Here is a 25,506-nt window from a genome sequence, read left to right on the forward strand (position 1 = left end):
CGATTTGTTGCAGACTTCTTTTTTCTGTCTTCTTTAATTTCTGCAGCTGCGCTTCTTTGCTGTCTGCTCTCTTTCCTCCCTTCAGCAGCAGCTGGAAGGCACCTGGAGTGTTGTTTTTGTCTTTGACTAATACTCCCAGTGGGGAGGCATACACACAGCGATGCCACTACGGTATTCAATATGGTTCAGTCTGTCCCAAATCTTTTTAAAGCTCTGAGAGTTACAGGCTTCACGCTGCTCTAGTACTTATAGCATTATAGAAAAACAGATTTCATTAACAGTATTAATGTAATCTGACAGCATCTGGTTTAAACAGAAAAACATGGAAAATTGTTTTCTCTGTGGTAGGGTCACAACAGGTCACTCTAAGGAGGGATTGGCATAAAAATCCAATTACTGCACATGAAAGACAGAGTTTTCAGGGTCTGACAACGATCCTTAAACCTGAATTGTTTCTGATGGCCAGCAGGGGGTAAATCTTGTGGCTTCAAAGAGAAAATCTATGTGGAAAAAACAACTTTTCATCTTACTTGATCTTTAGTAACGCTTTTCTGATGACTTTAGCGTTCTCTATTATTGAACAAAGAATTTTGATTCATAAATTATGATCATTAGTGTTAAGAAGGCCATTAAATCAGGTTTTGCTTTAAGGGCAACTGGTTTCAAAGAGCTGAGATGTCAGTGTAGAATGCTCAGATCAAAACTCCCAAAATGAGGCTTTGCAGTAACCACAGTGGCGCTGTGACTGTCCATCTTTTATATACAGTCTGTGATTATGGCTCCGAGACTTCCTGTCTTTGAAGTTTAGTAACCAAAAAAGGAGAGAGAGAGGTCGTCCACCAATGGAAGGGACTTAATGCACAGAACAAAGTTTCAGGTGGTGATGTCCATCTTTTATATACAGTCTGTGTCCTTTGACCATTGCTGCATTCACTCACGGATGGACACGAGATGGGCACAAAGATTAAGAAGGATTGTGTGCCTGGTAGACATTTATAAGAGCAGATCTGTCCGTTGCAGCATTTTAACTACGCTGCATTTCCATTTCCACTGTTTTAGATAAGGGACGTGAAAAGGCTCCCTCAAAAGAAATGCCAATGATCTGTTCTTCCTTCTCAACACCGCTGCTGTAGAACTGTAAACACGACATATCCAATGACATTAAAGTGGGTCAAGTGAGTCTGTTCCAGCACCGCAGCTCTAAACTGAACTAACAGCCTTCTGACTCTGCTCTTCCAGCGGGAGTCTTTGTTGCAACAGTTGGCACCATAATGAACAGACAGTACACACTTTTGTGCTTTCCTGCCCTCTCCTTCTGCTGCTTTCACATTCACAATTTGCAAACACACACACACACACACACACACACACACACACACACACACACACATCGTTTCTTCATTGTGTTGTTTTGGTGTGAAAGAGAGGGGAGCATCTGGACTGTAATGGGTGGGGAGTTCTGTGCTAAAAGCTTAATGAGCTAAACGAGTTCATCGGTTAGGTAGGCTGCAGCTCTGTTCCTCACTGAGTTTAAAGTCTGACACTCAGAACTTCTCCAGGGAGACTTGGGCTTGTTTACATGCGTGCATGTTTATGGAGATCATTTCATGCATTTTTTTTAACCCCAAATAATCTGAAATGCATTGACTGCAGCTGTAACAGAGAGACAGAGTTGAAAGAATAAAGTAAACTACCCAATGTTTCCTTTCATGATGAAACACCAGCGAATGGGGTAAAAAGCACTTGGGCAAAGTGCCATACATTCATGCTGACAAGGCAGATGTTCAAAAAAAGTCTTCTTGTAAGTTTTTACAGTGTGGGAACTTCCAAACTTTTTAAAACTGACTGATATCATTGATGGTATGACATGCAGTCATCCATGCTATGTTTTTTGTGGATCATCACTATCAATATCATCCAAAGCACAGTGGAAGCATTTACTGCTTCCACTGTACTAAAAGTGAATGTAACGAGAAGGAGAGGGCAGGAAAGCACAAAAGTGTGTACTGAATGTAACGAGTGTTGGCAAGCATGTTTTACCTCTAGTTCCTCTCAGTTCCACATATTCCACTCAGTAAGTGGTAGACGTGAAAACCAAGCTTAAATGAGCACGAACAAGTTCATATGTTGTTTTTAAAATTCAATGTAAATTAAGTGTTTTGTTCTCCTGCCCTTTGTTTGACTTCAAAACAGATTCTACAACAGACCAACTATTAAAGTAGACCTGCTGGTGATGGTTAGGTTTGTGGGTCGGGGATCTATGTAACCTCAAAGTTTTCTAAGACGTGTGTGTGCAGATTGCAGGTAGAGAATCTGAGCGAGACTGTGAGGTTGTTCTGAGAGCTGACGCTGCTTACAGTCAAGAAGGGAGACGCAGTGAGCACCACTCTGCACCATCTGTTTGTTCTCTGATCAGTGACAGACAAACCAACAACCATTAGACATTTTTGCACAAACACATATTTATTCCACGTCTAAGAAAAGACCCGATTTTGATACAAATTGGACAACAAAGATCTGCTTTAGTTAAACAGAATACGTTTAATTTACTCAATTAACATGGAAACACAGATTAGTTGAATCGTCTAAAAACAAGGATTCCTGAAGTCAACCATGAAGGTTTTGAACAGTTTACAACATTTTTAGAACAAACACCTTCAAACCAGTTTGAAACTTTACATCAGCAAATAATAATTCAATAAATCTATCATCTTTTACTGCAAAAAATTGTTCAGGAGAAATAAATCTGCAGAGTAAAACCAGCAGGTTTAGCAGAATAGCAGCACAGTCCCCCGTCTTCGTTTTGACAGGATACAGAGGGCCTCAGCATTGAGCTGGAGGTCACATGTGTTTTGGAAGCATTATGAGATCAGTACACGCCTCAGTGATGCCTATGAAACTGAGTTGAAGTGTAAAAATACAAAAGGTGCACAGCTGGACTGATCAAAGAGAGGAGCTGAGTGCTCTGTCAGACACATGTGAGCCAGATGATGGTGCAGCTCTGAAAGTACTGTCCCATCATCCTCCGCTGCTATTAGCAGCGTGTCTATTCACTGCGCTTCAGCAAAACAACACAAAGATGAGCTTTACATTTTATATCATCCAGTTTTGCTTTGTTTTTTTTCTGGTTTTTGTGATTAAAAACAACACTGGGAAAACAAGAGTTGCTTTATTTGACTAATTACCACACGCCTGATAACAATGGGCTTCCCTGGGCTTTTAGTTCCTGCAGCACCTGAACGTTCCTGAAGGGTTTGGAGACTTTTGTTTGGAAAGTAATGTAAGAAAACATGATGTTAACATGAACTTAATAATCTGCCTGATACATTTGTGGGATTGTTAATGCATTGTGGAGTGTTTAGCTTGATCATCCTGGTAGAGGGGTTGAGACAGCGAGAGATTTACTGGAAGCAAATGATGTGATTGCAAGCGAAAAGAGGAAGTGGTGGTGCCACGTTGTGCTTATACTATAAATAATGATTAATTAGTTACTCATTTATATAAATATTCAGTGCACATGGCCACACAATTTGCATAAGCTATAAACAACACTATAAAGTTATAAAAGATCATTTAAAACTATGGGAGAAACCACGAGACACACTATGTGCGCACAGGTCAGAGGTCAGCCCCAGTGTTGTAGACTGGGATACCCAGGTGCTCCTTCCCAGTGAGTGCTGATTTCCGGCGAACACTCACCACCAGGGTACCGTCAGGGTTAAGGGTCCCACTGACTGACAGGGGGTCCATATCCTCAGGGAACAGGGACTTATGGGTGAACGTGTCACTGATGCTGCCATCATCCAAAACCTGAAGGATGGAGATGAAAAGTCAAACAAGGGATTGACCAGCTGGGAATGAAAAGGAAGAAAGGGCACAGAAAAGTGAGAAGAGCAACAAGGCCAGGGAAGGTGCTGGGGTGCAAAAAGAAGGTGAGAAGCAGTGAAAGAGATGGAGGCAAGGAGTGCTGCACTGCTCAGCTGGTGAAGAACAAGCGGGGGGAAACAGAGGCAGAGGAAAATGAGCACTGACTGCTGCTCTCTGAAGATGCTTTTTCACTGTTATAGGGCTTCGAGGCAGGTTGAACGCTTGTGGATTTTTGCCAATTTGCCTTCTTAACCCTGTTAAAATGATTTTCCTGGACTGCAGCGAAGGCTCTTCCCACTTCTCCTTCTGCTCTCTCACCTTTTAAAAATGATTAACATCAAACTGTGAGGGGAGGCGGAGAGCGAGAAAGCCGCAAAGGCACCAAGCTCCAGCTTGTCTGCAGCTCAACAGACCACATCCGAGTCCGATGTGATGGATATGACAGCGGCCCAGATAATTTTACTATACAACGGTCAGTCATTTTTGATTTACGAGAAGATGCTGTCTTCTCATAAACATGTTTTATTATGATAAATTCTGTTTTTTCACAATCTTTTTTCTGGCTTAAGAAATTATTTTATGTCTGCTTATGATCCCTCGTGTGATTTAATGTAGCACTGATGGTGAGACACAGATGGAACGGCCAAGCTTTGTTGGTCTAGGTGCATCTCTGCACTCCCACAGTCAGACAACAAAGTATTAACTCCCCACTTTTACAGCCTATACCACCAAGAGAGGACCAAATCAAGATTAACATCTTTTACGTGTTACATATGTGATTTTTTTCTATTGTGCCTTTAACCATAATACTTTTATAAATGAGATGATACCTTGCTCAGGGGAACCTCATACACTCAACAAAAATATAAACGCAACACCTTTGTTACTGCTCCCATTCCCCATGGGATGGACATAGAGACCTAAAATTCATTCCAGATACACAATATAACCATCCCTCCCAAACAGTGGTCACAAATCAGTCCAAATGTGTGGTAGTGGGCACATCTGCTATATTGAGATAATCCATCCCACCTCACAGGTGTGCCACATCAGGATGCTGATCTGACATCATGAGTAGTGCACAGGTGTACCTCAGACTGCCCACAACAAAAGGCCACCCTGGAATGTGCAGTTTTGTCTCACAGCAAAATGCCACAGATGCCACAAGCAATGAGGGAGCGTGCAATTGGCATGCTGACAGCAGGAATGTCAACCAGATCTGTCGCCCGTGCATTGAATGTTCATTTCTCAACCATAAGCCGTCTCCACAGGCGTTTCAGAGAACATGGCAGCACATCCAACCGGCCTCACAACCGCAGACCTCGTGTAACCACACCAGCCCAGGACCTCCACATCCAGCAGGTTCACCTCCAAGATCGTCTGAGACCAGCCACCCAGACAGCTGCTGGAACAATTGGTTTGCACAACCAAACAATTTCTGCACAAACTGTCAGAAACCGTCTCAGGGACGCTCAACTGCATGCCCGTCGTCCTCATCGGGGTCTTGACCTGACTCCAGCTCGTCGCCGTAACAGACTTGTGTGGGCAAATGCTCACATTCGATGGCGTCTGGCACGTTGGAGAGGTGTGCGCTTCACGGATGAATCATGGTTCACATTGTTCAGGGCAGATGGCAGCTGAGAATGTCCCAGTTCTTGCATGGCCAGCATGCTCACCGGACATGTCACCCATTGAGCATGTTTGGGATGTGCTTGACCGGCGTATACGACAGCGTGTACCAGTTCCCACGAATATCCAACAACCTCGCACAGCCATTGAAGTGGAGTGGACCAACATTCCACAGGCCACAATTGACAATCTGATAGACTCCATGCGACGATGTGTTGCACTGCATGAGGCAAATGGTGGTCACACCAGATACTGACCGGTTCTGGGTCCCCAGACCCCCAATAGCGCAAAAAACTGCACATTCCAGGGTGGCCTTTTGTTGTGGGCAGTCTGAGGTACACCTGTGCACTACTCATGATGTCAGATCAGCATCCTGATGTGGCACACCTGTGAGGTGGGATGGATTATCTCAATATAGCAGATGTGCCCACTACCACACATTTGGACTGATTTGTGACCACTGTTTGGGAGGGATGGTTATATTGTGTATCTGGAATGAATTTTAGGTCTCTACGTCCATCCCATGGGGAATGGGAGCAGTAACAAAGGTGTTGCGTTTATATTTTTGTTGAGTGTAGTAGCCGTTCGGTGGATTCAATCCCCTGATCTTCCGATTATTGGGCGACCACTCTATTTACTTAACTATCCCTGTCATCCCTGCCATGTTTGACTATCATCAGCTCATCTTTTTTGAGAGTGTGCTACATGTTCCACCTTATACAGCCATGGAAACATAACTACAGGGAATACTTCCACTAGAAGGAATAATCCCTGTCAAATCCTCAAGACCAAACAGCTGCCTTTCACCATTAATTCACCTATACTTGTTCAATGGAAGCAACAACACAAAGTTTAGAATTTCTTCCTGAGACCAGGTTCTCTGAGTTCAGTTGAAGTATCAACAGCTGAAATAGATGCCTGGAGTCCCCTGGTTAAAGTGCTATGCTGGTTCATTATTCTCATGGTAATCATCGAGCTGTTATACGTCTGGCAAGGAAATGTTAAGAAAATGTTTCTGTATAAGGAAGTGTGTATGATTTATTTATTTTTTGTCCCTAATCATGACCAATTAGTACCTAAACCTATCTGCATAATATAAAGTCTGACTTAATGCATAAATCTAACCGAACAGTGTCATTAAAGGTAAAGTGCAAGAAAAATGGTCCCAGCAGAACTTATTCTTGTCTTATGGTTGAAAGTCATATGATCTCTTCACCCTGTCTGACTCCTGACATTGACATTTGTAAATTATGATGAGGGCTTTCTGACTAAGTCAGAATGGAAGAATATGTTATTGTATTTGTTTTCAGAAACTCACGATAATCCCAAATTATTGGAGTCACTCATGGAAATTAGAAAGCATTCATAATAGTTAAAAAATTCAAAATATTAATCAGTGATTCAAATGGCAGATGTCATACTTTGTGATCAACAAACAAAACATTGGACATGATTAATGATAATTCATGGCAGCAGCTGATTTGTTTGCAGTGATTTTGTAACAATAACAGCTTTACCCAGACATGAGTGATGCATCCCAGCAGGCCCACGAGTGCGCTCATGCACATTTGCATGCTACAAGAGTTCACAAATACCCTGCTAATTCCCCCTCACTCATTCAGAAATCCCAAAACGCACATACACCTACACACCTTCTGGGCGTGGATGACCACGTGTTGGTTGTAGGCCAGCACCACTACGTCATGTGGCTCAAACTGGCTGACATCAGCTGACATGTAGTAGCTGTCTCCCAGACACCTCACTACACCACCTGTGCTGGTCTGTCCAACTGTTGCAGCGCCCCCCACAGGAGCTGCAGAATAAATGCACAAACATTACAACCGTATAAAGCAATATAGTTAATGCTCACGGAAATGTATCACAGACAAAATGTAGAAAAGTCCATCAACATGTTAACGTTATGAAACATTTATATTTGTAAGACATTTGTTTTTGCTGAAAATATTGTGTTGTGTCTAAAAAATAAAGTCAGCTCCAGATTGCAGTTATGGTCTGTATTTGTATAGCGCCTTACTAGTCCCTAAGGACCCCAAAGCGCTTTACACAATACACAATCATCCACCCATTCACGCACACATTCACACACTGGTGATGGCAAGCTACAGTATAGCCACAGCCGCCCTGGGGCGCACTGACAGAGGCGAGGCTGTTGGACACTGGCGCCACCGGGCCCTCTGACCACCACCAGTAGGCCTCTAATAGCCTCTTGAGGCTGAGTCCCAAAGTGGGTCAATTGCAATGGACACCCACAAAGAGATAGCACAATAGTATTAAAAGTGGATTTATAGAATTTTTAAAACAATCTTGGCCCTCATAGATAGTTTGAACCTTCATGAACATTTTTTAACTGTTTTGAATCTTTTTTTTCTTCTTTCTTCTTTTTTTCTTCTTTTTAACTTTTTTAGGACTTTGTTAACCCTTCAAAGTTTTCATTACTAAGTAGTGTCACTGAAATTGACATCTTGACTTTGTTTTCTGTGTTTGTGTCTTCAGTAGCATATTTCAATAATATTGAATATAAAAAAGGCAGCACGGTGGTTAGCACTGTTGCTGCACAGCAAAAAAGGTCCTGAGTTCAATTCCACCATCAGGCCGGGGTCTTTCTGTGTGGAGTTTGCATGCTCTCCCCGTGTTTGTGTGGGTTCCCTCCGGGTACTCCGGCTTCCTCCCAAAGACATGCAGTTTGTGGGGATAGGTTAATTGGTTAATCCAAATTGCCCATAGGTGTGAATGCGGGATTGAATGTGAGCGCGAATGGTTGTCTATCCCTGTGTGTTGGCCCTGCGACAGACTGGCGACTAGGGGTGGGTTTAAAAAATCGATTCATCGATTAAAATCGATTCTAACTGGAATAAAACGATATCGATTCATTAAATCCGGAAATCGATTTTTTTTTATACATATGTAGTTTGCCGCGTATGAAATTTGCAAGCGGTTAACATGAGGAAGTCACGCGAGAGTTAAGTGACCTGGACGCATGAACCATCATGGCTACTCCCGGGAATGTGCCACCGAGCCTAAAGGCAGATGTCTGGCAACACTTTGGATTTAAGAACTGTGAAGACAGTGAAGAGCCGGACAAAAGCAAAGCCGTATGTAAGATGTGCAAAATGGAGGTAAAGCACTGTGGAAATACCACAAATCTCAGAAATCATTTAACGAGGCATCATCCAGATATCCCGCTAGCAAAAACGGCCGACACCAAGCAACGCTCACTCGAAAAGGCATTTGCAGTGAAGTTTGAATCCACTTCTCCACGTGCCCAAAAAATAACCCAGTCTGTGGCAACTTTCATATGTAAAGATATACGTCCGTACAGCGTTGTTGAAAATGATGGCTTCCAAAACCTCATTAATACGCTAGAACCACGCTATGTTTTACCATCACGCAAACATTTGAGTGAAGTGGTAATCCCAAACATGTATGAAAAAGTGAAACACGATGTTACAGCCTCACTCAAGTCAGCAGAGAGAGTCGCTATAACCTGTGACAGCTGGACATCCAGAGCAACAGATAACTACCTGACTATCACCTCACACCATATCGACCAGGAGTGGAGACTCGTGTCTCATGTCTTACAGACAAGAACCACTGAAGCAAGCCACACAGCAGCTAATTTATCTGAAATTATGTTCAAAGCAATCGAAGAATGGGAGCTTACAAACAAAAATCCAGTCATCGTAACTGACAATGCTGCAAATATGGTGCGAGCTGTAGAAATAACGGGCTGGTTGCACATTGGTTGTTTTGCCCACACACTCAATTTAGCTTCACAAGCAGGACTGAAAGTTCCAGCTGTTGCTCAGCTGCTTGGCCGAGTGAGACGCATAGCATCCTTTTTTCATCGCAGCACTGTTGCAAGTCGCAAGCTTAAAGAGAAGCAAAAGATACTGAATCTACCTGCCCATAAGCTGGTGAATGATGGGGTGACCAGATGGAACAGCACATTGGAGATGCTGGAACGCTTCCTAGAGCAACAACCAGCAATCTCTGCAGCTCTACTCTCACCTGAAGTGAGGAGAAATGACAGTAATCTCTGTAGTCTTACAGAGGCTGACATAACTGATGGAGAAGATATAGTGAAAGCTTTGAAGCTGCTGAAAGCAGCCACACTGGTTATGTCTGAAGAAAAGTCCCCGACCCTTTCCATCATTGCACCTCTGCATGCACAGCTGCTGGAGAAGATGATCAGTGTCTCTCATGACTCCTCACTGATTAAAGACCTCAAGACTGCTGTATACGACAACTTGAAGTCAAAGTATGTTTATGAATTGTGTGTATATGCCATGAATGAGTGTAACTGTATGGATGCATGTATTACATGAAAATTCTTATTATAGTGAAAAAATCTATATATTATAAAAATGTTAGTTAAGCCCTCTTGTCTAGTAATAGGCCTTTTGATTTTATATCTATCTATCTATAGATGTTTATATATAAATTATGGAAACAAAGTCGCATATTAATGTTTCTGATCTTGCATGAGTGTATGTAACCATGCACATGTATATCCAACATAATAAACTGAGTTAAATGTGCAAAATCTCTTTTCAAGATATGTGGCCCTAAAGGACAAGCTCTACATTGCATCAGCATTAGATCCTCGCTTTAAGGCCCTGCCATTCTTGTCCAAAGAGACCTGTAACAACACATTCTCTCAGTTGGTGTTGGAAGCAGCAGGTTTGGAGAACGTGGACACAGCTATTGTGAGTTACAGAAACAAAAACAAAAAATTATTGGTTTTTTTGCACTACTCGAGTTAGAATATAAATAGTAATTTCTTTATTAATTAAGTTTTCATTTTTCTACAGCGACAGTCTGATGGTGACACATCTGAGGAAACTGTCCCTGACATCTCTCTTGGTGGTGTTGATGAAGTGGATTATGCCCCTCCAATTAAGAGGTCAAAGGACTCTGCATTAATTTTTCTCCTTGGGCCAGCCTACTCAACAAAAACCACAGCACCACAGAAAACACCAACTCAGAAGGCAAAGGAAGAAGTGAATCGATACAGGGGCGTTGAGCCTGTTGCACTTTCTGAGGATCCTTTGATCTGGTGGAGGGACCATGAAAGGGAGTATCCTCTCTTGGCTCTACAAGCAAAGCAGTATCTTTCCATACCTGGGACCAGTGTTCCTTCTGAACGAGTGTTTTCAACTGCTGGTGACATTGTTACCGCACAAAGGAGCTGCCTGACTCCACAACATGTAGACCAGCTTCTCTTCTTGCAGAAAAACCTTACAGTCTCAAAGAAGTGAGAGGGTAGTTATAAATAAGGCTAAATTGCATTAGTTTCACAGAGGTTTTACAATACTGTTCAATATGTTTTCATTTTTTGAAGTATTTTAAAAGGCAGTTTTTCATTTTCTGATCGGTCAGTTTCTGTCAGTTCACTTGTACATGCTGTGTTATACTGTGTGTCTCCAAAACACAATAGTGGATTTCAGAAAAGCTGTGTGAGACACTAACAGCAAAACTATTTCTCTGAGGTTTTACTGATGTTTACAAAAGATGTGTTCTATTTGCACTGGATCCCTGATCCACTTGAAATGTATGTATGAAAAAATATATATACTAATGTTAATTAAAAATTACATTATTTAACTGCTTTAGTATCTGTTCTTAATTTTGAAATTTATGTAATTCATTCACAAGGCTTAGAGGGTTCTTTTGACAGTACATATACAAGGTGAATTATCATAATTTTATATATATTATGGTTCATATAATAATATTTCGGACTGATTCAAAATCGAATCGAATCGAATCGAATTGAATCGAATCGTGGATCGAATCGATTCGGGACCTTGTGAATCGGAATCGAATCGATTCTAGAAATCAGTGACGATTCCCAGCCCTACTGGCGACCTGTTCAGGGTGTACCCCGCCTTTCGCCCTATGAAAACTGGGATAGGCTCCAGCGCCCCCCGCGACCAGAGATGGGCAGTAACGCGTTAACGCGTTACTGTAATCTGATTACTTTTTTCAGGTAACGAGTAAAGTAAGGGATTACTATTGCAAAAACGGTAATTAGATTACCGTTACTTTCCCGTAGGAACGCTGCGTTACTGCGTTACTAAAACCGTGATTTTTTTTTGCCAGAATGTCTCATGACAGTGACGTAAGCGAGCACGACGTTCGTGACAACAGCTGTGTGCAGATCAACAGTGGATCATATATCGAATGCAGGAGAGAGTATGAGCGTGCAGCGTTTAAAGCGTGGAAGTACTGACCTTATTTTGAGTTTAATTCCATAAAAAGTGACAAAAACATTAGCGTCCGTTGTGCGTGGGAAGAAAACTTCTCTTTACAAGGAAAAAACCCGTAAACTTCCACGCAAGCACCGAGTGCGCTGAGAAACTCGCGGATTCTTCAACTGACCGCCGCGGCACACCTGCACCAGGGCAAACCTCTGCCTACGCTACTCCTACTTTACAGGTGAAAATAGAGCAACAGGACCGCTAGTCTTTGATGTTATTTATTTTCTGCTGTGTTTTACTTGCATCTATTTGAAAGACTGAGTGTAAACACAAAAAAAAATATTTTATGTGCTGGAATGTGCAAAAGATAGGTTTAAATATTAAACAAATTTCTTCCAGTCAGAGAATGTTGCATATAATTAAATTTTTGCTTGATGCATAAAGTTAAAAGATTAAAACTAATAAAGCAAGTTTTAAAAAGAGACTTTTGATTTGATTACATTTTGTATGATGGATTATGCAGAAAAAGTAGAATTGGGCTGAAAGATCTATCGCTTTATCACCTATTCAGGTTGTAAATCGTGTTTTTAAAAAGTAACTAAGTAACTAAGTAATTAATTACTTTTGTAAATAAGTAATCAGTAGTGTAACCGGATTACTTTTTTGGGGAAGTAATCGGTAATTAGTTACTGATTACTTTTTTCAAGTAACTTGACCAACACTGCCCGCGACCCTGAAAAGGATAAGCGAATGGATGGATGGATAAAAAAGGCATACAAATAATATGTCTATTCTTAACATAGTTCTGTAAGCAAGGTGCAAAGCTAGCAAGCTAGCTAATGCATAACATAGCACTTCCATCTCTCCTCTAAATAGAAGAACTCTTGGCTCCTGAAAAACAAGATGGTGATTATCATGAAGCTGAACCAGGGCCTTCAAAGTGCAGAGTTAACAACCAATGGTGCCTCCATTTTCTGTATACAGTCTATGTTTTTAGCCTAATTTAATAAGATGTTATTGAGTCAGTGCACTGTGTTTATTTACAAAGTCCACAGACTGGATTATTCGGAATTACTTATGGCACTAGTTCGTTTCTAACATGAGACTGAGAGTAACTGTTAAGCTTCCTTGAGAGGCACTGTCATTATGAAATTAGAAAAAATGTTAAATGAAGTCATTTAATTCAATCTTGTATTTTTAAAACAAAAATGCACAGTAAACACAAATTATTAGTTAATTTACTACTGTGCATTTCAATGTGCCTCATCTATTAGTTTGACACTGAACGAGTCCTGAGTCTCAGTTGTTTGGGTTGTTTCCAGATTTTAAACCACAACCTGTGCACTTAGAGGCCCGTGGACGTCCGACAGGGACAGACTGAAGGGTCAGTCTGGGCCGTCAGTGTGTTTTACTGCTAGTCAGAAATAAACAATGTTTTGGTAAAGAAGAGACACAACAGGGCAAGAATTGCTTTCATTTTATTTCCACCTTCAGTCTCCATCAGTTCTCAGGTAGCTCATGAGAAACTGAAAATATTCCTATTCAGTGAAATAAAATTTTTAGTCCGGTTATTGATTTTGCTTTAATCTGCCTGTGGGATCATAAACCTTTTATTATTTCTGGTCATTACAGTTCTGTGCCCTGTGCAGCGTAACTCATTTAACACGTCATGATAAGTCTATATCTGCACTCCACCTTTGCTGTAATAATTTTCACCTTGCTATTAAATGCACTGCATTTATACAGCTTTTTTCCAGCCTTATTGACCACTCAGAGTTACTTCTTTATGTTGTCTGGCAGACGATGTCTGGAGCCATGTGCACTCTCACAGCTAAGGCTGGTTGCTGTTTTTCAGGTCTTTTTTATTCATTTAACCTAGAACAGTAACATGGATTACTAAGACCTCTTTTCCTGCTTATGTGCAAAATAAAGAAAAGAGCTACGACTTACCATCACGGTACTCGTGAGCAGCTGCTCGAAAACAGCTAATGTGGAGCTAAGATGACCTTTTTTGTGCACTTTTGTCACACATAATAACAGCAAATTAAATCACATCGATCAGATCAAAGAATACACAAACCCTAGGACCTTTTGATCAATAATTTTTTATTGGCTGCTGACCCTTTGCTAAGCCCCTTCACTGAACAGTGACTCAAACCATAGCAGGTCTTCAGGCTTGTGATTTTTGTTCTTGCTGAAGGATCACAAAAAATAAAAATACATGTTTTTATGTCTTTATGAAACTAAAAACAGAAGCACAAATGTGTAAGTTATGCATTTCTGTGTCTTTATGTGCGCCAGTTGTAGATCAATCCAAATATTGATAGTATCGATACAAACATTGGCATCATATCGATACTGGTGTGATAGGATCCATACTTTATTTCTATCCTCTAACAACAGAAGCTGACCCAAAGTGCATTAGAGACAAGCACATTTACATTCCAGCTCTCCAAACAAACAGCTTCAAAATACATGAAAAGCTGAAAGATGTGTTTTGTTGTATTAGCTAATTACTGTGGAAAGTAAAAATCACAATGTGGTAATTAGAAGTGTTCAGAATTTGCAATTTAACGACGATTAATCTGATAAATCATAGCACTTAGCTTTCCCCTGATCTTATAGGTTAAAAGTATCGGTAACCTACTGGTATCAGCACTACTGGCCCTTGGTATTGACTGAATAGCAAAATTTGCAATATTTCATGTTCAAAAATGCACAAAATTACACAGGAACATTTTCTTTTTGCAGTATTTTGTGGCCAAAAACATTGTAAAAATTTAGCTAGCTATAGGTTGGCATGACTAACTCCTGAGGTAATTAATGACTTCCAGTGCTCTGAGCTATAGAGTTGTTCCTCACTGTTGTAACTGCACAGGGATGCAAACATAGACATATAAATCATGGATGTAGCTTCTGGGTCAGAAAAACCAAGCAAGTGCAGAAGTGCCTTAAACCTGCATTCTCTGCGAAAGGCCACCAGATGGCAAAAGCTGTGGTTGCAAAAACACCTCCAGTCCTAGAAGTCTGTGGAAAAATAGCTTTTTGACTTGACCGCTACGAACACTTTTCTGATGAGTTTATAAGCTCAGGGCATGTTCAATACAGTTATACTATGTTTAAGAAAAAGTATTATCTTTTGTGCAGTATTTTTGGCTAACTAAGTGTTTATAGCTTCCTTATTCGAATATTAGGTAAGAAGATGTTGAAAAAAGTGTTTTAATTTTAAATTTAGAAAAGAAAAGCCCTGTGTGAAGAAACCCAGAAAAATGCAGATGTAGCATATATTAACCTATACTGACACAAGAGTTCCTTACCATCATGCCCATAGAAGGGTCTGCTGTGCCTTCTGAATGGGGCCAGACAGTTTGGTCCTCCAGGGCCTTCCTCTCCAAACAGACTGGAATGATCGGCGTAGTCGAGAAAAGGCTCAAGAATTGTTTCCAGTGAATCAGATGATCCACCCAGAGACCCCTCTGTGCAGTAAGAGCTAGACGTGCTGTAGCGTGCTGACGAGCGGTACGATGAGGAAGCTCTGCGGCTTGAAGGTGTCAGCGATGCCATATTGAGGGACACGCACAGTGCCAAAACACAGTCTGACTCTTCGAGCAACCAGGCTTCAGAAAACAAGATTGTGTTTCAAATACAAGGCTCTACTGACAAAATACAGCAGAAGCAGTGGGCAACCAAAGCTACTCTCCAGCCAGAGGTCCTTGCTGTGGGCTTTTATAAAGCACTGGTGCATTGTGGGTCAGTGGAGCACACTGTGGACTTTACTGTACTGTATCTCTCCTGTGGCCATAAATGGCATTTTGTTTCACCACTGGGGCCAAGAATGTAACGGACAAACTGATAAGGAGTAGAGACCCTTTCTTATTCACACACACACACACACGCACGCACGCACGCACGCACACACACACACACACACAGGGCAGAGATAAGTAAAGAGGACCTCTTGGAGATGCTTCTGGCATGTAGTCAGAAATAGGAAAGTGATGGACTGACCCCACACGTGATGCAAGCACTTTATCAATAACGCATGAACAAATTGGCCATTGAAATCCTTCTAAACTGCTAATGGAATAAAAGATATTTTAAGATGTGTAACGGAGAGTGTTTTCCCCAGAGAACACATTTCAGAACAAAAGTTAAAGGTTGTTGTTTTTTACCTTTTTCCCTCCAGAAGAGCCAGTGTAAATGCAGGCCCTGTTGACCTTTTCCATTCCCCCTCTAAAAGCTTTAATTGTAATGACATTTGCCTTCTGATGATACAGTCGCCCTCCAAACAGTGCCACACATCAACAATGACATTCAAGAGCGTCACATTAATATGTTTTATGGTATGTTTGTTTGTGCATTTTTCATCCGGGGATGTGAAAAATGACATTCAGCAGCATGTCATTTTGCCCTTCGGGCTAACACCAGCCTCAGTCGGAGCAGGGACACAATCATGTACAACCTATAAACCTGAAACAATCCAGTTAATACAAGCAGCATACATCAACATGACAGTCCCAATTTGTGCTCTCAGGTGAAACACTTGTATCCGTCCTTGTATAAAATATTATGCATTAATAAATCCTCTGTTTTTCTTTTAAAGAGGCTTTTCAGAGCTTTTCAAACATCTTAATTATATGAGCTAAAAATGCACAAAACACACAAAATGGACAAACATTGAAAAATGTAGAAACTCAGTCGTGTGTCTTTCAGCATCTCACACTCAGCGGTAGAGGGGTTCATCTGTCCTGCTCCACCCCCACAGCGGTCCACTGTCTCCACTGGGAATAGTTTTAGTCTCTTGTGGCACATTATGGTCTCTGGAGCCAGAACATAGAGTCTCTGCTGACCTCTAACAGATGGTGTATCTTAGCTGCAACATGGATGATGGGATAAAAATGGTCAACTGGTGTTAATGAGGTAAAAGGCTAGAAATAGCAGCTGCTGTAAATTAAATCTTAAACTGTAGAAATTTTTCAAATTCGGCTGGAAACATGTTTAAAATCATCAACTACATTCAAATATCACGCCTAACAAAAAGCAACAGGCAAGGATGGGACTGTCTGGCCCTCTATTGGTCCAGACTGAAATATTTCATATTTCACTGATGAATTAATTGTTCCATGGAACTACATGCTTTCCAGCCATCAGACTTTGGTACTAATGCCTTCAAGCACACTCACTTTGTGTTCCTACCTGGTGGGTTTGAAAAAACAGACACACACAGTTTAAGCTTGGCTTTCTCGAGAATGAGCACACGCACTAAAAGAAGAAATTGATCTGACACTTGCTACAATCATGGCGTGTGTGTTGGTGTCTTTCCAGTGTGACTTGTGCTCGCACTTTCTGTAACTTGGCACGCACGCAGTGCAGGTGGTTTGGAGGCACAAATGTGCAGTCAGGCTGGTCCGTGGTATATCGCTGCAGGAGCAAAGATTTCTATACACAGAGAGAGATTACTGCAGATGTCACAGGCTGGTAATGGCTGGACCCAGAAAGCAGACCCAAACAACTGACGTTAAGCTTAAATGGTTTATTTAAACAAATGGAGCTGGTATATGTACAGTGAAGACGTTTAATAGCAAAGGGCGGCGGACTGCTGGAATCTGGAAGAGGAGAGAGAGTTTTAGGTTCAAGGTTCTTTATTTGTCACATGCATAGTTATACAAGTATAACACACAGTGAAATGAAACCTGACACGCTCCTCGACTGGTGCAAAAGGGGGGAGGGGGGAGGAAGAACATGAAATATAATATATACATTAGGTGAATGTGCAGTAGGAGCATGCATGCAGGTGAATTCTGTACATTAAGTGAAGTAAATTAATGATGATTAGCAGTGACTGGCAGGCTCAGAGTGTGACTGAAGAGCATTCTTACTTAAGAGGTGACTGTTAAAGGCTGAGGCAGGCATTCTGACTTCTGTGAGTCATGTGGTGAGCGGTGGAGAGTGGGTTGGCAGGTAAGTACTGATATCCACTTTGTCTTGATGGGGGAAACAGCTAAACCAGGCAAATGCCAAAGCAGAGGACAGAGTATTTACAAAAACAAGACATCGCCACAGCCAGAGCCAAAAAATGATTTAAACTGCTGTAGATAACTTGTTGGCCTATAGTCTGTGATACGTATGTCAAATATGTCTCTCATGAATCATAAAAAGTATTTTTGAGCCACAAACAACATTCCTGTCACAAGGCAGAAGCTGCAATCAGTTTGTGGCAAAATGACTTTTATATAACCTTTATTTATCCAGCTATAAAGTCTCAAAGGACTGGATTGAATATAATGTAGCTACAATAACACTGAGTCATAATGACACTTGCAGAATAGGTACATTTACCAAAATAAACAAAGATATTACACGTAAAAGACAAAGAAAAAAAAAAAGAGAACAGAAATCTTTTTCTGGCACAATACTGACCCTTAAGTACACAGTTTTGATAATGATAACAGACTGCAGGTGTGTAACAGCCAGCCTGAGGAAATGTGATTGGTGGTTAGGCAGGAGTCCGCCCACATCTCCACCGGAAAGCACAAAGACAAGAAAAACAGCTCCACCACAGCTTGTCCCAATCCTAACAGGAAAAGACCAAACATTCAGCAGAATTAGGGCAGATTTTTGTTGCAATGCAACGTAACGATTACTGGGCTGTGCAAACATCACAGTTTACACCAGGGGTAGGCAGCCTTTCTGATGATGAGTGCCATCTCAAATTTCCTCAGCAGTCAATGTGCCATATGATTGTATTAGCAATAAATGTAATAACGCTCTATATTAACAGTTACGCACTATATAGCACAACTTTATAGAATTATATTTGTTCACATATGTTGGCAGCTATCAGTGAATTGTTATCAGCTATTTTGAAACAAAAAAAGACACTTTTTATCCATAACAAGAACAGCAAATGAAATACAACAGAAAATGCAAAAATGCTATTTATGGTCTTCTCACAACAATGATATGAAAAATAAACTGGGCCAATATGGCATGTTTGTTAATACAGTGATACACATGTTAATGTGATCTATCCTCTCCCACTCAGAGACACAGGTCTCCGAGTGTCCAGCATTCAGACGGCTGCCTGAGGACACTCTTCGTGTGAGAGAAAATCTGCTCACACAGATATGTAGAGCCAAATGACTTTGACTAGAGACCGGCCCACCAGGTATTATAGGGAAAGCCATAAAGCCTTTGGATGAAAACAAACGCTGTTGTGACAGTGATGTGCACTGTTCATCACCTGTTCAGCTCTGATGATTCAGTAAGGACATCTCCTGGTTTCATCTTCATGTTTCCCTCTCACCACATATCCAAACCGATATCATGACCAGCAGCTTTTACAGCTGTGGCTCCAGTGAACATCAGCTGATACTAGAAATTAATATTAAATCAATTCTAACAACAGCTGACCAAGCTTAAACGTGAAAAAACGTGAAACGTGAAACGTTTTAGACAAATTTCCACTGCTCTGTGATGAACAATAAAGATTTTTCTGATTTGGATTCTAATAAGTTACACCATGACACTAAAGGTGATGTCATTAACTTCCTGTTTGTTTTGCTTTTAACTGGATGTGAGAGTTCAATCTGACCAGGAAACTGAGAGCACTGCACACTTCAATTTTCAAATCAATGTTTTTATACAGCGCCAAATCACACCAACAGTCGCCTCAAGGGACTTTATATTGTAATGTAGACCCTACAATAATATATACAAAGAAAAACCCAACCCAGATGATTCCCCCTCCCCATGAGCAAGCACTTTGGCAACAGTGGGAAGGGAAAAACTCCCTTTTAACAGGAAGAAACCTGTTATATGGTAACAGCCTGGAAACACAATGTAGCCACGTATTTAGGAATAGTTTGACCCTTATTTGGAAAAGTAGAATAGAATAGAATAGAATTCAACTTTATTGTCATTGCACATGCACAGGTACAGGGCAACGAAATGCAGTTTGCATCCATCCAGAAGTGCTTTAGTGATATAGATATATTACAATATATATTAGCAATAATATAGATATGTGAGTATATTACAGAAATGGGTCTATTATGGTATGTTATAATGTACACGGTATGAAGTATGTTGTGAATATTCTATAACTATAAGTATGTACAGGCTGTAGTGAGTACAAGCTATGTACAGGATATGAACAGGATATAAATATGAAAAACTATACAGAATATGAAATAAATAACTTTACAGAATCTGAGATATACAGCTATACAGAAATGGGAACTATGCAAGTTGTAAACAGTTGTAGGATTAAAGATTATCGAATGTACAGAATGATTATTTACACAGAGCTATACAGTAGTGCAGTTAAGATAAGTGAGGGTGTAGATAGTTTCTACAGAGGCTATATAAAGTGCTAGTGGTTGTGAGTGGTGGTTCAGTCCATGTTATTATTGTGTTTGAGGGTACAGTTGTCCATTGTGGGTGTGTGTATGTTCAGTCCATGAGTTTAACGTGGGTCAGATGTCAGGAGGCGGAGTTCAGGAGTCTGACAGCTGTGGGGAAGAAGCTGTTCCGGTACCTGGTGGTCTTAGTCCGGAGGCTCCTGTGGCGCCTCCCAGAGGGCAGGAGGGTGAAGAGTCCATGTGATGGGTGACTGGGGTCTTTGATGATTTTCCCAGCCCTTTTCAGACACCGCTTCCTGTAGATGTCTTTTATGGCAGGAAGTGGTGCTCCGGCGATGCGCTGGGCAGTTTTCACGACCCTCTGCAACGCCTTCCGGTCCGAGGCAGAGCAGTTCCCGTACCAGACTGTTATACAGTTGGTCAGGATGCTCTCGATGGTGCAGCGATAGAAGTTCACCAGGATGTCTGAGGACAGGTGGTTCTTCCTCAGAGTCCTCAAGAAGAAGAGGCGCTGGTGAGCCTTCTTGACCAGCTTGGAGCAGTTGGTCGTCCAGGTGAGATCCTCGGAGATGTGGACTCCCAGGAACTTGAAGCTGCTCACACGCTCCACAGCCGTCCCCTTAATGTGGATGGGTGGATGTGGGTCAGCATTCCTCCTGTAGTCCACGATGAGCTCCTTGGTCTTCTCGGTGTTAAGCAGCAGGTTGTTTCTGTCGCACCACTCAGCCAGACGATCCACCTCCTCCCTGTAGGCGGCCTCATCGTTGTCACTGATGAGGCCAATCACCGTGGTGTCATCTGCAAACTTAATGATGGTGTTGGAACCATCAGCAGGTCTGCAGTCGAGGGTGAGTAGAGCCTGATATAATGAAAATGCTTACTGGGGGGAGAGATAATTTCTGATATATATTACAGATTATTTTCCAACCTGGAGAGTCACCCCTGGTGGTAAGTACAAAAATGCAGGTTTAAATAACAAGTGCGTTGGCTTCATTTATCAGGGACTTTTGGCATTACTGATTTTAAATTATAAAAATTATACAAAATACAATTACGGTACCTAAATTCATGGCATTGCTGATCAGCTCTACAAGCTGGAGGGTTCTGTATGGGTTTCTGAATTTTAGGTTAATTGAAATATTTAATGTCGAAGATAAATTAAATTCAAGTACAGCTCTACAGCAGGTCTTCTATTAATATTCTGGATTTATATTGTCACAGTTTTCAGAATTCAAACTTTCTGTATTTGAATTTTCTTTAAGTCTTGACCCAGATACTACTGGATATGTTGAGCTCACAGCCTGAGCTGGAGCCATTCAAGCCCAAGTCTCATAATCAGATTTCTCACTCTATGGCAGAGGTCTGATCTGTTCATGGCTGCCTGAGCTGGGAAGATCAGATGTGGTTCCACTCTGTTTCACAGCCTTGACAAGATGAGATTTGTACCATGAAGAAGTCTTTTTTATTTTTTGAGTGTGTCATTTTTTTCCTCGGCCCTGGTGTCAACTGTATTTTTCTGTTTTGAAAAACAGATGTAAAGCTAATCTAAAATACTCTGTAGTGCAGGTAAAAGGATAAAAAAAACAAGGGACTTTGCTCATCTTCGTAGGTTAGTATTATATGACATATTAATACTGTGCACTAGTACTGAGAAACATTTGCATCATTAAAAGGAATGTGAGGCTGAGAGCTGATCTCCTGTCATACTGAATTATCTTTCTAGGTCAGAAAGATGTGTTTTGCCTCTTCAGAGGAATGCAATGGATACATTACACTGCCATCTGATAAATGATGTGCCTGACTCACACCGAGCTTTTCTTTTTGTCTTGGAGAGAACCTCGTGCTCTGCTTTTTAACCCAGACAAAAAAAGATGATCAGAGAAAAAAACGCCTCCAAGGTGAGGAGCAAACAAATATTCCACTGGAAATAAGAGTGTAAATATGAGTGAAAATGATCCTTCTTCTTGCTATTCTGAAGTCAGAATGGGATGAAAGAGATATATTTCAACAAGACGGTAGCTGCAGACAGTAGGAGCCTAGTAGGAGTAGGGTTAATGAAATAATACATGCTTCTCATTTGAATGTAATCTGAATGCTTACTGATCTGACGGTCTTTGGTCCGGGAACATTTGGCCATGGAACTGTCACAAACATCTGCAGGTTATTAACATCTGCATTCTTCTCGAGTAATCACTACACCTGTCAACTGTTGTGTTGCTAAGCTCACTTCTCAACCAACTTAGTGATATATACTCACATTTTATTAGTATATTTATACTGCTTTTAATCCCCTACAAGAAAACTGATTGACTCTGTTCGTTTCTGTCTGTGAAGTTTTTAAAATGTTGTACTGAAACAACTTTTGATCAGTCAGGCATTGTTAATGGCAGAACCACAAACAGCTAATCACAGAGTGGCATTAAGACCATAAACTGTATATAAAAGATGGACCTCTCTTTCGAGTGTGAAAAGCTGATGTGGAAGTGCCTCAGGGGCAATTTTAGCCCATTTTTGGGGGTGCTTCAACATTACACCAGGTAACCTGCTGTGTTGAAAACGTGTTTTCCAACAATGTTTGCTACCCTACAATCCGTCCTGCTCTGTAGTAAAATCAGCGACATTTGACCGTCCTGTTGCTCCCTTTGAAATGTATACAGCCTATTTAAAATCTAAAACTTTAAATTGTCCGTAGCCTGCTGTTGTTACCACTGTCCTGTTTGAAATGGATACTAACTAGCTAACTGACTACTGACTGGATGCCCATTAACCTTATAACTCCTGTTGTGTGTGTGTGTGTGTGTGTGTGTGTGTGTGTGTGTGTGTGTGTGTGTGTGTGTGTGTGTGTGTGTGATTCTGTCCTACTGCTGTCCTTTATCAAAAGTCTTTCAGCATCATTGCTCTCAGCGTGACGTCCACCTCATGTGTAGGTGTGCTGGGCATGTATAGGGTTACCAAATATGCAGCATTTCCTGTAGGTCACATATAGGATAGGCATAACACGCACGCACACATACACACACCAAACTTTTCTAACTAAATCACACCCCTGCAAAATCTCATTGGACAGTTTAACATCTGTCTGTATGGATGCACACACTTGGTCTCCCTTTTACACACAATTACAGTCCATACATCCACACCAGAACATAATACAACACGCGCACATAATGGATGTAAGGAAGTTTTTTTTTTTCAAAAAAAAGGAGCCACATTCAGGTAAAAGTGTAAGATCAAATGATCTGTCAATCAAGAATAATGTTGGATCAGTGTTTCAATATTTATCTTTTATTAGATGTTCATGTGGTTTGGTTATTTGCCTTTTGGTTGAAAGTACACTGAGAGAGGACTTTTCATTAGTGATCTTAATAGTATTTTTTTCATATTAATGTAAATTTTCATCTAATTGAATACAATCTAGTTGTGTATGATTGTCAGTCCAAAGAGGGAGAGAGGAAAGAGGAGAAAGTACGAGGTCAGGAAGAACCAGGTATGAAAACAGACAGGGAACAGTGACAGGCAAAACAGAAACTGTTAAACTGACGAAGAGAAAAAACCTGATTTTACTCACACAATCAGGAAGTTGTGTTCTCCCTATATTAAAGCTGCTATACAGAATCTGCAAAACAAACTGGTTTGAAACATTTTTGACCCTCTAACAACATTCCAACATAACATTATCATTGATTGGGGAGATTAAAATTCATGATATATTTTTATGTGGTTCAGCCACAACTTTACTAAAACCTCAGCCAGTAATGGGTAGGCCAACTTTTGGACCGTCCAGTTGTCTGTATGACTGCCGCATCAGAAAGTGCCAAACAGCCCTGGTGGAGTGAGGAGCTGTAAAGAGAAGCAGATGCTCTGTTTATATTCTAAAAATGTTTTAAGCTAGCTCGTTTCAAAGATTCTGTACTGCAGCTTTACCGGTAAATGTTTTCCAAAATCACACATACACTTACCTTGTCAGTGTTTCTCAAACTTTTTACAGTGTGTACCACCTGAGAAAATGTCAAGCTCTCCCAAGTACCAAACATGAAACTCATAAATCTTACAACACAAAATTAGTATTATTAAATTAGTCAAATTAGTGTCTGCAGTAAAGATTTTTTCATACATTGTATACATTCTACCACAGGCAAAGTTGCCTCCATTTTTATATTTTTTTATTAATATTTTGTAATAATTTATTTGTAATAAGTTATTCTGTTTTAGGAGTATTTTTTATGTAACTGTATTATATTATACATTAAAATTGAATCTCTGTCCAAAAAATGCACTCAGTTTACTTTTTACTCACCATGAGCATCATTCATTATTCTCCCGCAGTAATTAAGGTTAGGATATGTATTTCTTTTATTCTAATCCATTCTTGTTTTGCAGCATTTAAATAAACTTTATCAGATTTGATGGTTTTGTTACAGACTTTTCAAAATTTGGGGATTAAATTGTGTTAAAATGTACAGTGACAAAAACAGTGATGTTATGTTTTGTGACGAGGATCCAGGCACAGAGAGACTTGATGAATTTAAGAATCTTATGATTTAATAAAGAAATTTGCAGTCTTGCACAGAGATGGTAAAATTATAATGACTGATAACAGAGACGAAGACAACAGACGACGAGGACAGGGAGGAACAGGGGTTTAAATGCACCAAGGAGACAGTCAGAGAGAACTTGGGACAACTGGAGACATTTAAGGATGCAGGGACTGACAGAGACAGGGAAGAAGTCTCAACCTGACGTGTAAAGTTTATTTTGCCTGGCTGTTTATCTTTTTATTATCTTTGTTTATATTTATATGCTGGCCACAATGTTATTATATACAGTTGATGTCAAACAGTATTTAATGTTGCAGAATATTCATGCTGGAGGCAGTCTGACTTCTGTGAGAAGTGTTGGAGAAATGGTCAGATAACATGTAGCCAAAAATGAAGTGTAGGGTGTCATCGTGCATAAACAATGACAACAGACCATTTCCCTGTTGCTGAAATATACGTGGTCAGATGGTCAGTTAAGTTTGTTAACCATCCGTCACAGCCCCGATCCTGCTCACTTTATCCTAAAGTCAGGTTATAATTTCCACTGCTTGCCAATCTGCATACTTTATGCTGTGAATGAAGTCTGTGAAATTTAAAATGATTCTTTTTTTGTCTTTAAGTTCATTATCACTGGGGTTCAGCGACCCATAACTTAATGGTGATTTACATTTGTCTGAGTGTTACGGCCCTAGCTGGGCCTCCTGAAACTGCCCTTGTGTGGGTGTGGTTTTTTTCTCCGCCTCCTCCTCTCCCTGCCCCTGCCTTCTCCCTTAGGACACACCTGCTGCTCATCTGCCCTCGTTTACCACCAATTACCCTCAGAGGTGATATCTATAAGCTGGAGGAGAGCAGTGTGGGTGTGGGAGAGGCTTCTGGTGGTTTTCCTCT

At 40.8% G+C, this 25,506-nt stretch overlaps 2 protein-coding genes across 2 annotated transcripts; one reads left to right on the forward strand and one right to left on the reverse strand.

The window, feature by feature from the left end:
• Positions 1 to 3,618: 3,618 nt before the first annotated feature.
• On the reverse strand, positions 3,619 to 15,281 carry hspb12 (heat shock protein, alpha-crystallin-related, b12). The gene is made up of 3 exons (XM_085478777.1): positions 15,035 to 15,281; positions 7,149 to 7,309; positions 3,619 to 3,810 (listed from the first exon to the last, which is right to left on the reverse strand). The coding sequence occupies exons 1-3, from the start codon at positions 15,279 to 15,281 to the stop codon at positions 3,619 to 3,621; spliced, it is 600 nt and encodes a 199-aa protein (XP_085334903.1).
• On the forward strand, positions 8,336 to 11,240 carry LOC146693361 (E3 SUMO-protein ligase ZBED1-like). Its single transcript, XM_085479180.1, has 3 exons — positions 8,336 to 9,775; positions 10,073 to 10,223; positions 10,329 to 11,240. The coding sequence occupies exons 1-3, from the start codon at positions 8,505 to 8,507 to the stop codon at positions 10,773 to 10,775; spliced, it is 1,869 nt and encodes a 622-aa protein (XP_085335306.1). The 5' UTR covers positions 8,336 to 8,504; the 3' UTR covers positions 10,776 to 11,240.
• Positions 15,282 to 25,506: the final 10,225 nt, after the last annotated feature.

This window comes from Copadichromis virginalis, linkage group LG14, assembly GCF_057382275.1.
Source record: "Copadichromis virginalis isolate Kocher_CV1m ecotype Utaka linkage group LG14, C_Virginalis_male_GT1.1, whole genome shotgun sequence".
NCBI lineage: Eukaryota > Metazoa > Chordata > Actinopteri > Cichliformes > Cichlidae > Copadichromis > Copadichromis virginalis.

What these genes read in the sequence shown, in the direction of transcription:
- LOC146693361 (XM_085479180.1), top strand. Translation starts at nt 8,505, where the DNA reads ATGGCTACTCCCGGGAATGTGCCACCGAGCCTAAAGGCAGATGTCTGG. An exon ending in TACGACAACTTGAAGTCAAA is followed by an intron (nt 9,776 to 10,072) that starts GTATGTTTATGA and finishes TCTCTTTTCAAG; the next exon opens with ATATGTGGCCCTAAAGGACA. An exon ending in AGAACGTGGACACAGCTATT is followed by an intron (nt 10,224 to 10,328) that starts GTGAGTTACAGA and finishes ATTTTTCTACAG; the next exon opens with CGACAGTCTGATGGTGACAC.
- hspb12 (XM_085478777.1), bottom strand. Translation starts at nt 15,281, where the DNA reads ATGGCATCGCTGACACCTTCAAGCCGCAGAGCTTCCTCATCGTACCGC. An exon ending in ACCCTTCTATGGGCATGATG is followed by an intron (nt 7,310 to 15,034) that starts GTAAGGAACTCT and finishes TTTATTCTGCAG; the next exon opens with CTCCTGTGGGGGGCGCTGCA. An exon ending in TGGTCATCCACGCCCAGAAG is followed by an intron (nt 3,811 to 7,148) that starts GTGTGTAGGTGT and finishes TCCATCCTTCAG; the next exon opens with GTTTTGGATGATGGCAGCAT.